Source organism: Ovis aries, chromosome 9, assembly GCF_016772045.2.
Source record: "Ovis aries strain OAR_USU_Benz2616 breed Rambouillet chromosome 9, ARS-UI_Ramb_v3.0, whole genome shotgun sequence".
Classification (NCBI taxonomy): Eukaryota; Metazoa; Chordata; class Mammalia; order Artiodactyla; family Bovidae; genus Ovis; species Ovis aries.
Window position 1 is genome coordinate 79,281,788 of NC_056062.1, and position 15,095 is coordinate 79,296,882.

The window sequence follows — 15,095 nt, forward strand, 5'->3', positions numbered from 1 at the left end:
AGCCTGTGTGTTATATAATTCACAGCACTTTACAATAAGAGGGATCCAAAATAATAGTGTAATATATAGCCAATGGCATCTTGTACTCAATGAATTCATCAGGAATCAGGAGGAACAAACGCATTTAGAGGACTCTAGTGAGGACCATCCATGCCCTCAACCCTGACTACAGAAGGAGAAACTCCTGACTACACCAGGAGTTTCCTGGTGGACCTAGGTTCAATCCCTGGTTGCGGAACTAAGATCCCACAAGCCACGCCAATTTTATCAATTCACAAAAAACCACTATAAATTGATATTATAAGAGGAAGTCACTATTTCCCTTAATTCTCAGCAGAGAAGCTACTCAAATTCTTTCAGATTATACTTATATAGAATTCATATCTCAAATCTTTGGAATTGGGTCAAAAGTCCTCCCTGGTGAGATATTTGGGCAGGAAAACACCAAAACAATATAGTAGCCCCAGCAGAAAGTTGAAATGCAATTAAGGATCTCATGTTCAAATAAATGTATCTCAAATAATGACACGTAAATATTTATACATTACCTTGATCAAAATAAGTATCTAAAGAACCATATTTTTTATTTAAAATGAAAACACCTGACAGCTGAGGCGGGTGAAGGAATGCTCTGTGAGCTGTCACCACAGAAGCCTGACCACAGGTTCCAGCCGCTCCTGGCGCCCAGGCCTGAATGCGCTATGCCACCTCCTGCGCCCACCACCGCAGGGCGGGACTCGACCCTGTCTTCCAGGGGCTGCCCGCCCGGCTGCGCTCAGCTGCCCTGCTAGCGGCTGCCAGGGCCCTCTGGGCTGGAAGGACTGCTTCAAACTTCAGATTCCCCCTTTTACCCGGTCTCCTTCACCACACACTTCTTCCATCCACCCCTGGAATCAACGGGGAAGGAGAAATATCTTCCACTTTGCTTTCTACTACTCAAGAAATCAACTGCTTAATTTCTACTAGAATCTAATCTGTTGTCTACAAGCTTTGCTTTTTCCTTGCTGGAGCACAAACTTCTATACTCTGCTTTTAAAAAACATCAAAAGCCTTTCTTCTGCTGCTTACACTGCTCATGATTTTTATGGCCATAAGGACATCTTATCAAATGGACATGCCTTTATTAAATCAAACCAGTTCCCAATTATTAGACAATGAGATTGGATACTTTTGCTCTTAAAAACCAATGCCAGGGGTTCCTGGTGGCTCAGTGGTAAAGAATCCACCTGCCAATGCAGGAGATGCAGGTTCGATCCTTGATGTGGGAAGATCCCACATGGCTCAAGGCAAATGTCACAACTCCTGGGCCCATGTGCTGCAACCACTGAAGCTCTAGAGCCTCTGCGCTCCAACGAGAAGCCACCACGGTGAGAAGGCCATGCCCGCAACTAGAGAGTAGCCCTCACACCAGTGAAGACCCCGCACAGCCAAAAACAAAATTAAGTAATTTACAAAAACAATGCTACAGGACATCTTAAATATATATATATATATTCTACTTTGACTTCCTTAATATATATTCCCAGAAAATTTCTCAGGATGTTAAAAAGATAAAATTCAATATCTTTGTCCCAGAATAAAGTCAACATGAATTCTATTTTGGACATGTGGGATAAAATAAGAAATCAAGTTCTGAGTGCGTTTTTAAAGTAAAACACAATGAAAGTGGAGGGTGATTTTATTCTTGGTTCACTGCAAAGCTACTCTTATACTTTTCTTCACTTGTTAGTATAAGAAAGTTACAACTGAGCAAATGATTAATATTCTTTATCTAGGTTCACAATGGAAACTGAATTATTTGAACTCTTCTTTCAGAAGCTTTAGGTGTCAAAATATCAATGTGTTGATTTGACTGCTTCAGATATTCTCTGGATGAAGTAACTGTAAAGTTATATGGGTCAGAGATAACCTTCAACAGATCAGGATGTTTTTTTCAAATGCTATATTTTACTGAAGGAAGGAAAGAAATATGAGCTGAGTTAATGTCACGCACTATCTGACTGAAGCATGGAATACATTAAAGCAGGGAAAATGCTTTCCAGGGAAAATCTCAGCTGGTATCCAGGCCATGATGTTTTTCTATTAGAACCAGCAGAGAAATCTATCTGCAGTCATGTGCACATATGAAGCTGAGTTACAGAAGGCGGGGCTATTCAGCACAAGGGAACTGCAAGAACCTACTGTTTGCACAGAGAACTCTGCTCAGTATTACCTAATAACCCAAATGGGGAAAAAATTTGAAAAAGAATATATATATAAGGAAAATATATGTATAAATATATACATATACATGTATCTAAACAAACAAGGCAGCTGCCTTGGGTGTTACCAAGTTTATTTTTAACTTTCTTTCCACCTCTTTCTTTAAGCTACCCTCCCATTCCTTCCCCTGGGCTAGAGGGCAAAAATAAGCAAAACAAAAAAGTCCCCCTGCTCTGAAAGTTTGTGACTTTTCCTTGAGAAGAATCATCCAAATGAATCGCTTTCCTGCCTCCCTCCTGTTTGTCCCAACCCCACACCCTCCGTTAGGGAGGAACACAGGCCATGGCTGCCCGCCCCGGTGATGGTCCGGGAGGCCCGTGGGGTGAAGAACAGGGCTGCGGCGGTGGTGATCACTGCGCCCCGCACCCCAGGTCTCACCACGGTGTCCTCTTGGGAGTTACCCACTTGGTGCCTCGGTTTCCTCTTTGCCACCAAGGGGGTCAACTTCAAGGACTCTTGTGAGACCTGGTTCATATATGTAAAGCACTCGGCCTAGAGCCGGGTAGACGGCAGCCGAGACCTAAGTGTCTGGGGAGAAACCCACAGCACAAAAGCCACTGAGCGGGGGGCGGGGCAGAGGCAGAGAAGGGAGGGCCCTCACTGGGGTTCCTCAGCGCTTGGCTGGATGACGCTTGTGGCAACACTGCTCAGGAGAAGAGGGCCGGCCAGTTAACTCTCAGTCCCGGAGTCTGCTCCTGCCCTTCAGGTGAGGGATCTGACGTTTCTAGTTAGAGTCGCAGCAAGCGGCGTCCTGGGCAATCACGCTTGTTCCACGCTCCCTCGTTAGCGGCGATCGCTACGCCCTCTGACAGCCCCCTGCAGTCTCCCCTCCTCTTCAGCCACTTTGCTACCACCCTGCATCGCCACTGCCTCTTCTTCACCATCGCCCTGATCCTGACCATGGAAATGGTCTCCTGAATGTTCTCTCTACTTCTCTGAGATGTTGCCAAGTCTACCTCAACCTCTCACAATTTTAAAATTAAAAATAAAAAGCTTAGATCACACAAACTACTTAATTACAAGGGAAAAGAAGATACCTAAAACGGAGATATTACAAATAAGATGTCTCACTCATATTCTAGTACTCACTAGGTCACAAGCTTCAGAGCCTGTAACTCACAGGCTGAAGTTTCAAATCCTGTTATCGAAGGACCTTCCCCCCACTCCCTCCACACTGCCTCTTGATCCTCTAGTTCATACAGGCAGATTACTGTAGTCAAGGGGCTGTTTTGTGAGGTTATGTTCAATGGACACGAATCTGAAGAGCCCAGGACTGGAAGAGATCTTCAGAGCCGGCCTGGCTATGTCTGTGCCCAGTCCTGTCTGCCTCTTTGGGACCACGTGGACTATAGCCCACCAGGCTCCTCTGTCCATGGGATTTTCCCAGGCAAGAATGCTAGAGTGACTCAAGTTTTCACTGGTATTAGCTGATTAAAAGAGGTTTTAACAATTCAATTTGCATAAACTTTAATATGAAAGATCTATTTCTATAATCCATGTTTAGTATCTTAATATGTTCTTCCTCTTAAGGTTTGATTTTAATGAAGGCAGGGGAGTTAATGTGTAATATGTAGTATGTATCCAGAATGTGATTTCCACAACATTCTAAGGAGAAGACTGCATCTCCTTAGGGTGCCTAACCCTATACTGTATGGCAGTGACTCAAAGGGATATTTTAAATGTTCAAGTAAAATACTACAAAGCCTGTTAGGTACTACCCTAACTAATACTCAAAAGTAGTCTGGACCTGACTACTTCACGAAAGCAACAATGAGGTATTTCTTTTGGCCTAAGAGCATCATGGAGTAGAAAACGGCAACCCACTCTAGTATTCTTGCCTGGAAAATTCCATGGACAGGGAAGCCTGATGACCATGGGTCACAAAGAGTCAGACATGACCAAGCCCAAGCCTGCATACACTGGAACAGCATCGTGGTGGGGGGAACCCAAGACCCCAAGAGTCATTATGAACTAACAGCACTTGTGACCTCTCTATCTTCAGGTGTTTCTTTCAAAGATTTTTGCTTTGGTTTAGTTAAGAAACTAAAGTGATTAACCCAGAGAATAATCTCCAATATCTAATAACTCTATTCTCCCTGAGTAGCATCTGAAAAAGTAGGTATTTGGAGAATAATAATATGTGTGCTGTTTTAGAGAAGAAAACGGAAGCACATTTATTTTCTACCAACCAGAGCCCCAGCTATCTTCCCACAGAGGTCACCCTGACACTCTTCAGCCTGGGAAAAAAGCCATCTGGCTTAACACTTGATAGGAAATGAAAGACATAACGTGTTATTATGTCCATGAGGATTCCCAATAAAGACATGGGCAACGGAGAAACATACATTATTACACACTGTGAGGACCTTAATAAAGCTAGGAGACCAGGGGAAATGACAAGAACTACATCATTCAAATCCCTATTCCGGGTGCAGAGGGAGGCTCCAGTATATTTGTTGCTGTTTTTTTTTTTCCTCCCAATGTTAGAATGCTAACTAGAATTCCTTTAGTACTAGTTAAAACAATCTTTAAATATGTAGAGTCCTCTTTAAAAACCTATTCTCCAACCCTAGAAATGCAGATTATGGCCTTACTGAAAGGAAGCAGGGTTCCTTAGAGAAATAGCCGATTCCAGGTCTGGGACAGGATATGGACAAGGTAAGCCTAGAACAATGTCAATGTCAGCGAGACAGCAAGGAAGCAATCAGACCACCAGCTTTATAAAGGTGCCAACTTGAAGAGTCCCTAATTGGGAAAGATGGCACAATCTGAGCATTAATAACGATGGTAATGTACTAGCTATTTAGAAAACCATTTTGTTTTTCCGCTTAGAAAGTCTAAAATGTGCAACAGTAGGTAAATTTTACTATTTAGGCTTACTGATAAAATTAATCAAAATAGCTATCCTTTTTAACAGAACATCCCTAGCTGTAATATAATAGGCCTGTTTTCATTAGTTCATTTATTACTTAAAAAAAAAAAAAACCCACTGGTCATCAGAAAATGATGGAACAACTTGTTTGAAAACTGATAAAGAGAACAAAATCATATGTATTTATCATTGCCTATGTACCACTGGGTAATTAAATAGAAAGTGAGGGAAACTTTTTCTTCAAAGGGATATTCTAGCTAATCAATGAAAATAGAATGTCATATTTCAATTCCTCATCAGTCGATATCAATGGCTGCTGACATCTCAGATAGACTCACCCAGACGTTATCTCCCTCCTCATGGAAGAACAAATATATCAAGTATAGTCTTGCAAAAAAGGAATATGGAAATATAAATACAAGAAGTCCTTTGATCCAATTACTAATTTACTGGAAATACAGAGAACTGTATTAGAGCTATGCAATTAGTTAAATCTAGTTTGTGGCCCAAAGTTGTTTCTTTAAAAAAAGAAAAAAAAGTACCCTGGAGAAGGAAATGGCAACCCACTCCAGTATTCTTGCCAGTAAAATGCCATGGACAGACAAGCCTGGAGGGCTACACTCCACAGGGTTGCAAAGAGTCAGATACAGCTAAGCAGCTGAGCACACCTACTCTTATTTGTACTTGCTTTTTCTCAGCTGTTATTTCTACATCTGATTCTGCTTCTTTCTAATATGCAAAGGAGTATGTATAGTGTTTGTTGTGTTGAATCAGAAGTCAGGAGATCCATGGACTATTTTTATTTCAACAGCAACCATGTCTGATGATTCATAATCTTCTAGTCCTCTTCTATCCACAACACATGGGTAAAACACAAGATTTTATTCTAAAGATTTACTGAGACTATAGGTTTTAACTAACCTTTTATAGAAGTGTAAGAAGTACAATCATTTTAGTCCTGATATAAATAAAATTTAATCTAAAAAAAAAAAAGTATAAAGTCTTAAAATATATACAGACCCACAGATCCTATTGCAAATAAACTGCCAGGAAAATTAACATGAAGCAACTGAAAACCTAAATACATACTGGATATTTTATGATGTTAAGGATGTTATTTTAGATATAATAAGGACTCTTTAGAATAATATCCACAATACCATTATTAAAAAAAAAAAAAAAAACCACTGCCAGAAAGCTGAGATTTTAGATGGTGATCTGTCCCTATTCTGCGTTATCCATGCAAGGTATGAGAAATGATAAATGTCCCTTTCCCAGGAATATCATTCATTTGAAAAAAAAGTCAGTGGGGAAGGTTCACTGGGAACTTTGAGAAAAGTAAAAACATATCATCAGTTTCCTTATCTTAAAAATGGCAAGTTGACAGAGAATGCCTAAGATAATAACCAATAACCATCATGGAGCAATTCCCCAGGACCTTCTGTCAACACATCAGGAAAATATCACAGCCGGCACCAGTCCATGGTCCCAAATCCTAACTGCTATTAACTACTGCCAAGTTGGAAATCTTTCTGAAGAAACGCCTATTTATAGAAGAGCTGGGATGTCTCAACTATTTTTAAGTACAACTATTTTTGAGTGCATCTAAGCCTAAATAAAACATACATGTTAATTCTTACCTAATTCTGAATCTCAAAAAACAGAAAATAAAAGCATCCTCTAAAAAGCTGCTGCTGCTGCTGCTAAGTCGCTGCAGTCATGTCCGACCCTGTGTGATCCCACAGACGGCAACCCACCAGGCTCCGCCGTCCCTGGGATTCTCCAGGCAAGAACACTGGAGTGGGCTGCCATTTCTTTCTCCAATGCATGAAAGTGAAAAGTCAAAGTGAAGTCGCTCAGTCGTGTCTGACTCTTAGCGACCCCATGGACTGCAGCCTACCAGGCTCCTCCGTCCAGGGGATTTTCCAGGCAAGAGTACTGGAGTGGGTTGCCATTGCCTTCTCCTCTAAAAAGCTAGTTGAATGCATTTTAGGGACTCACCCATGATTCTTAAATTCTCTAGGCACCCCAGTTTTTACAAATTTCAGAATATCCTTTGATCTGAGGCGTATCTAGACAACATATATCTGTTTATGCAGCCCTTCTGCTTTGCTAAAGGGCTAAAATATGTAAAAATATGCAAAACCTATATATGTGTGTGTATCTACATATTATATATAACACATATACACATATATATGATATATACATATTATTCACACACAAAACCCTTCAAAAAGCTATGAAAAAAACCACCAAAAGTACATCTGAACAAACACATGTAATATGGACATTCTCTTCTCTGAAATACTTTTCAAAAATGGAGCTATAAGTCCCACACATTCATAATATTTAGGATGAGGCTCTGATAATATCTTGCTTGTTCAGCAACTTTACTGGTTCCTCAAATCCCCAAATCTCAAACTTTTTTTACTAGTTCAGTGGGACAATAAATGTATTCTGAGATGTGTTTTTAAAGGAAAAAATACAAAGATATTGATAGGTAACTAATACCCTAGAAATTGAGAGAGAAGGAAAACATTCTTCAAGTAACTGTGGTATGTGGCAGACTGGATGGGAGGGGTGTTTGGGTAGAATGGATGTGTGTAGTGTACCGCTGAGTTTCTTTGCTATCTACCTGAAACTGTCACAAGTTACACTCCAATATAAAATAAATATAGATCAATGGAACAAAATAGAAAGCCCAGAGATAAATCCACACACATAGGGACACCTTATCTTTGACAAAGGAGGCAAGAATATACAATGGAGTAAAGACAATCTCTTTAACAAGTGGTGCTGGGAAAACTGGTCAACCACTTGTAAAAGAATGAAACTAGATCACTTTCTAACATCGCACACAAAAATAAACTCAAAATGGATTAAAGATCTAAATGTAAGACCAGAAACTATAAAACTCCTAAAGGAGAACATAGGCAAAACACTCTCCAACATAAATCACAGCAGGATCCTCTATGATCCACCTCCCAGAATTCTGGAAATAAAAGCAAAAATAAACAAATGGGATCTAATTAAAATTAAAAGCTTCTGCACAACAAAGGAAAATATAAGCAAGGTGAAAAGACTGCCTTCTGAATGGGAGAAAATAATAGCAAATGAAACAACTGACAAACAACTAACCTCAAAAATATACAAGCAACTTATGCAACTCAATTCCAGAAAAATAAACGACCCAATCAAAAAATGGGCCAAAGAACTAAATAGACATTTCTCCAAAGACATACGGATGGCTAACAAACACATGAAAAGATGCTCAACATCACTCATTATTAGAGAAATGCAAGTCAAAACCACAATGAGGTACCACTTCACACCAGTCAGAATGTCTGCGATCCAAAAATCTGCAAGCAATAAATGCTGGAGAAGGTGTGGAGAAAAGGGAACCCTCCTACACTGTTGGTGGGAATGCAAACTAGTACAGCCACTATGGAGAACAGTGTGGAGATTCCTTAAAAAATTGCAAATAGAACTGCCTTATGACCCAGCAATCCCACTGCTGGACATACACACCGAGGAAACCAGAATTGAAAGAGACACATGTACCCCAATGTTCATCGCAGCACTGTTTATAATAGCCAGGACATGGAAACAACCTAGATGTCCATCAGCAGATGAATGGATAAGAAAGCTGTGGTACATATACACAATGGAGTATTACTCAGCCATTAAAAAGAATACATTTGAATCAGTTCTGATGAGATGGATGAAACTGGAGCTGATTATACAGAGTGAAGTAAGCCAGAAAGAAAAACACCAATACAGTATCCTAACACATATATATGGAATTTAGAAAGATGGCAATGATAACCCTGTATGCAAGACAGTAAAAAAGACACAGATGTGTATAGCGGACTTTTGGACTCAGAGGGAGAGGGAAAGGGTGGGATGATTTGGGAGAATGGCATTGAAACATGTATACTATCATGTAAGAATCGAATCGCCAGTCTATGTCCAATGCAGGATACAGCATGCTTGGGGCTGGTGCACGGGGATGACCCAGAGGGATGTTGTGGGGAGGGAGGTGGGAGGGGGTTCATGTTTGGGATCGCATGTACACCCATGGTGGATTCATGTCAATGTACGGCAAAACCTATACAGTATTGTAAAGTAAAACAAAGTAAAAATAAAAATTTTTTTTTAAAAAAGAAAAAGTTACAGTAATTGTGAAGTTATTTTTAATTTTTATTTATTTATTTATTTTTTGGTGAAGTTATTTTCTTAGAGAGACGTACTGACCCAAAAGGACTTCTCTAAAGGTTAAAGGTTTACTAGGCAGAACGTGTTTTCCTGTGATGAGCGCACACGACTCTGCAGGTATCACACACTGGGTTAGTGCATCTGATCATCGCGAAGCCTCTCCTTAAACCGCTGCTCATGCGTTCTGACTCAAGTCGACACCTGCTAACTGAGGACTTAGGAAAACTCTTCACATAAAATACTCTTTCTTGCAGAAATTCCACATACATCTCAGTGATGCCAGCTAGCACCCGTGTATTTAGTATAAGGTCTGAAGTTGTTTTACCTCCATTTGATACACAAGGAAGTTAAGCCAGGAAGAGGCTAAATTATTTCAGTAAGGCCAGAATGAGCAAGTGACCACAATTTTAAAAAACAAAACCAAAAATAAAACTCCATTCTAGTTTAGAACAGACACATCATTTCTATTTATCCTTTCATCTGTTCCGTCCATTCCGTCACCTCCAATCCTATCCACCTGGACCCATCCCAGGACCCATCCCACGTGCTCATGTCACCCATCACCATCCTTCCATTCGGCACTCCTCGCCATCCTTCCATTCAGCATTCCATACGTGTATTGAGCACTGCATCAGGCACAATGATGGAGATACAGGAGGGTAGTACCTACAGGGTTTGAACTTTTACCACGAGGCAGGCAAGATCATGTACATCAAGGACCAATGATTTTTTGAAGACTCTTCCAATGAAGATGTATTGCCCAAAATCACACTTAACAAGTTTATACAATTTAAGTATGAATAACAGAGATCATGTCCATTCTTTTATGAAAGCTTATATATACAGGACAAGTTTTAAAAACACAGTAAACTCCATCACCTGGCTAACTCAGTTGGTATAGCCTAAGACTTTAAAATGCAGTAAGCTCTGCTATTTGTTTTACCTATACCATCACATTTTTAAGTTTAATTCCACATGTCAAAGGAGAAGGAATATGGTCATACAGAATTGATAACCAGAATTATCTACCATGGTTTAATAATGCAAGTTTAAGATACGCAAATGTGGAGAGGCACATATTACCTATTTGTAATAATTTTTAAATGAATCAAAAGCTGAGCCATCTAGATTTTAATATCCTGTAAGGAAAACAAAACACATTTCATTCAACTATGAATCCTTTGATGACTAAGCAGCTCATGAATATGTCTCAACAGCAAAAAAAGCAGCAAACACTAGAAATGCGTAGAAGCCATCATACAGTGCACGTGTGGAGATCTCCATGTGAAGCGACATCACACCTACCGTAGTGTCGTTGCTGGTAACATAAACCAGGACATCAGAGGAGTTCCTGCCATTGATATATCGGTAGCAGTTCCAAACACAGCTAATCAAGTAACCCTGCAAATAAGTCGTCATTATTAGGACCTTAGTTTTCAAACTTCAGATAATTTAAAATATCACCATGGATAAAGCCAAATTGCAAAATGTTTATTTACATAAATTTTAAACACACATTAACTCTACTAAGCCAAAAAGCCTTTAAAATTACAAATTTTGGGTACAGTAACTTTCTGGCCAAAGGTGACACTACAGCCTTATTCTACCACACCATGCAGAAGGTGGTGGGGAGGAGTGGGCTGAAAGTAGGAGAACATTACCAAGAAAAGAGTGAAAGGAGCATTCCCTACAAATATTTATTGCCCCTCAGAGTTATAGAACAACCAATTCATTAGCCAATTCTGCTCACATTTACCTCTGGATCATTGGGATTTTTACTCTGCATCATTATATATAATTTTATTATACAAGTCAACTTTAAAAAAAAAAAGAGGTTCATAGTGCGTCAATCTGCTTCACGGTCAATAAAATTCACTAAAACATTTCCATCTTCATAATGAACTATCCAAAGAGGATAATTAAAATTCAGGTTCAGAATAAAGACATACTAGAAATAAAGCATGAGCTCATGGGCAATGTTTAAAATATGAATTCTTGGCAGTTTCATGCCCATCATGTGTAATCAGATTAAAATGAAATGATTTTAAAGGCCCTTTCTAGCTTTGAAATTCTTTGATTAAAAGGCATTTAAAGATATGGAGAAAATGGAGCCCTCCTACACTGCTGTTGAGAATGTAAGACGGTGCCACATGGAAAACAGTCTGTTTCCAAAAGTTTCTCCAAAGTTTAAATAGTTACCGCGTGACCTGGAGAGTCCACTCTGAGGTATATACCCAAGAGAAATGAAGACGTTATGTCCACACAAAAGCTTGTGTTATCCATAATAACAAGAGTAAAACAATCTAATATTTTGGATTGTCAAGACTGGACAAACAAAATATTCCATTGCACGATGTTTAAACAATGGAATATTATTCAGCAAGAGAGAAACTTCTGATGCACGCTACGGCATGGATGAACCTTGGAAATGTCAGAGCAGCCAGTCACAAAGGACCATGCATTGTACGATTCCATTTACATGAAATGTCCAGAACAGGCAAACCCACAGAGACACAAAGCAGATTAGTGGTTACCCGGAGCAGGGGATGGGGGTGAGGAAAAACATCAAGTGGTAAAGATGCTCTAAAATTACACTGTTTAACCACTGGGCTGTGTTTATGCAACTCTGTGAATATCCTGAAAACCACTGGATTGTACATTTAAATGGGAGAACTTTATGAGAGAGATATATATATATATATGAGAATATATATGAGAACATGATATGTGACTTATATCTCAAGAAAGTTGCTTTACAAAAAAGAAGACATTTAAAGACAAATGGGGTATGTATCAACACTTTTCAGCAGAGTGAGGTGAACATTCTGTTATGTACTCAGAAAGCTGTCTGAAGCTGCATTTTGTACTTGGGGGTTATTATTTCCTACACTTAACTTTCTGTGATAATGTTAAGATGAAAATGTTATTTATTGTGTAGTGCTATTTTAGTAAACTGTTTTCTGAATGGCAATAATCTGAAACCAGAGAACAATGAGAAAGAGATGGAAAGGGTATTTTTCTTAAACGTTGTACCAGTATGTTCAATTTACACCAATCTTCAGTTAATCCAACAATGTTCTTGCTTCTCCAAAAAACAAAACCAAACAAAAAACCCTAGACTCATTGAGAATTTTAATACAAATAAAAAAGGAATGCTTGAACATTTTCTGTTGTGTCCTGTGCAAGAAGTTGTCCACTATTTTAGCAGTGAACAGAAGGTTCTCTTTAAGGCAGGAAAGCTTTCTGACGTGAGGCCTCCAAAATGATGTATCTCCAACTGAAGGTTAAACCTGGAGGGGAAGTACTCAGTGTCTGGGGCCTTACTATGTCCAGTCTGCACTCTTAGGGGCCCCCTGCCACACTTGGAGCACACACTCACTCAACATTCCCATAGGAGAAAAATTGGCCTAATGTCTCTAAAACCCCAATAACTTACTTCAGTAAACTTACTTCCGTTGGACATTTGTACAATCTTGATTAAATAATTAAATATTTGGGGCTCAGTGGATAAGAATCTGCCTGCCAATGCAGGGGACACAGGTTTGATCCCTGGTCCGGCCAGATTTCACATGCCGCAGAGCAACTAAGCGCGTGTACCACCACCACTGAGCCCAAGATCTGGAGCCCACAGGCTGTAACTACTGAAGCCTGTGCGTCTAGAACTTGTGCTTCGAAACCAGAGAAGCCACCACAATGATAAGAACGTGCATGGCCCCAGCTCACCGTAACTAGAGAAAGCCCGTGCAAAGCAGTAAGACCCGGCTCAGCCAAAAGGTAACAAAAAAATTAAAATGTTAAAAAAAAAAAAGGAAATATTTGGTCTCTTTTCCAAATGAACTTGCACTGACAGGAGTAAGTACACCCATTGTTTATTTGGAGAGCTAGGTGGTAAGCGTTGTTACTTGCCAACCAAGGACAAAGTGAAACTGACACAAGTCCTATCTGGGCTCCCAGGGACCACTAGCAATGAAACTTACTAAAGAGTCTAACAATGAATTTAGGTTGTGAGAGCTACTAATCAGGCAAACGGATTTGTGAAGGCACAAAACAGACATGTATTCACATTTTCTTTTTAACAATACTGAGTCTCCACAAGGGAGAGGAAAATGAAGGTAGGATCTGTGTTCTCAAGGAAATGCAACCTGGTTAGTAGAGAGCAGATAAACACATAGTTATTGTCTATTATAATTATTATGTTTAACACATTACTCCCAGGTTGGAGACAGTGCTGTGGACAGTTTGTACGAAGCCTTTTATCAGATCACTATGATTTGCAACCGATAAAAGCAGGACACCTACACCATCACCAAAGACATGGCCTGGCACACTGGGGCTTTACCGGATAAGTAAGCGAGTGATGCACCTTCCTACCCATCAGCTCATTTAACTTCACTGTCACCCTACAGAATGTTTTCGTAGCTACCACTGCAGTTAAGTAAAGGAAGAAACTGAGGCTCTGGTCACACAACTAGATACAACAGTGACTGAAGCTAAATCTAGGTCCTCTGACTCAAAATCTCAAATAAGCATTTCCCATAAAAATATCAATGGTTACACAATTAAAACGCATTTTTAAAGAGCAGTTTCTGGGCAATGGCACAGGGTAGCTCGGTCAGATTAACCTTCTTGCAGGTAAAAATAAGAAAATCTGGAATTAATAGACACAGACTCTACAGGAAGGCATGGCTGAAGGGCTTCAATAGGGCAGAAGCTAAAGAGGAATCTAGCCTTCAGTGACAAAGCTCACGGGGTGGGATTTGAAAGTCCGAAGCCTCATGCCAGGGGTGGTCTGGGGCTGACTGAGCAGTCAGGAATTTGGTGTGTGGGGGCAGGAGCTGCAGGGGCGGTGAGCCTCAACATCCGTCTATAAAATTCACCCAAATCCTCACCACTAAACCATACGTGCAATATCGAAAAATGCAGAGTGTGCTTTATGGAGAGAAAATGCAGACCTAAGGGACTTTCAATGAATCATTTTCTTTCTACTCCTCTTCACCAAATTGCTATGACTCTTCTCCCGAAACGCAGCTTATTCAAGCTCACTGAGGCTTGATTTTTAAAGAACCGGGTAACCTTACACCTAAATAAAGACAATGAGAGAATACTCAGAATTAAGACTTCAAAGTCTAACCTGAGAATTTTCTACTCAGTAGCACTCAAGTTCCAATAACTATGATGTTTTTATTACCAGATTTACAAAGACGAAAAAGCTAGAGGGCACTCAGTCGCTGAAGGTGAGGAAAATGTGGCTGCAGGGAGTGTTGAGTCATTCAACTTTAGGGGAGGCCAATCTGATAACCTACAGAAAACCTTCAAATTATGCACAGCCTTCTAATTTCAAGAAATACATCTTGAGGAAATAAATGTGTAAGTATACAAAAGATACATTTAGTTTTCATTGCAATACTATTTAGAAGTAAAAAAGTAGAAACTATCTCAATGTCCAAAAACAACTAATTTATAAAACTGCTAAGTTTATCTAATACATTGTTACAGAATAATGTTCAAAGTTTATTACGTTTTAAAAAACAAACGACAAAAAAAACCCACAAAATTACCAATTACCCTTCAACTAAAAAAATTTTTGAAAAGCTAAATATGGAAAAAAATATTTTTTAAAAATCAAATTACAAAGAATGTGTACTGAGACACAGTAATGGATGCTATGGTACAGAATACACACTGCATAAATGCACAACATTAACTTATTCACATCCAAACAGATTTTAGAATAACCTTGAGT

General features: G+C 39.5%; 1 protein-coding gene across 2 annotated transcripts in view; it reads right to left on the reverse strand.

The window, feature by feature from the left end:
* Positions 1-15,095, reverse strand: part of LAPTM4B (lysosomal protein transmembrane 4 beta) — a 65,905-nt gene that overhangs the window by 11,593 nt on the left and 39,217 nt on the right. The window contains exon 6 of one of the 2 annotated variants that reach the window (XM_027973193.2): positions 10,658-10,753. In XM_027973193.2, coding sequence (XP_027828994.2) covers positions 10,658-10,753 — 96 coding nt within the window. Of the gene's footprint in view, positions 1-9,324; positions 10,754-15,095 lie in introns of those variants that run through there. The other variant, XM_027973192.2, reaches the window with a different exon arrangement.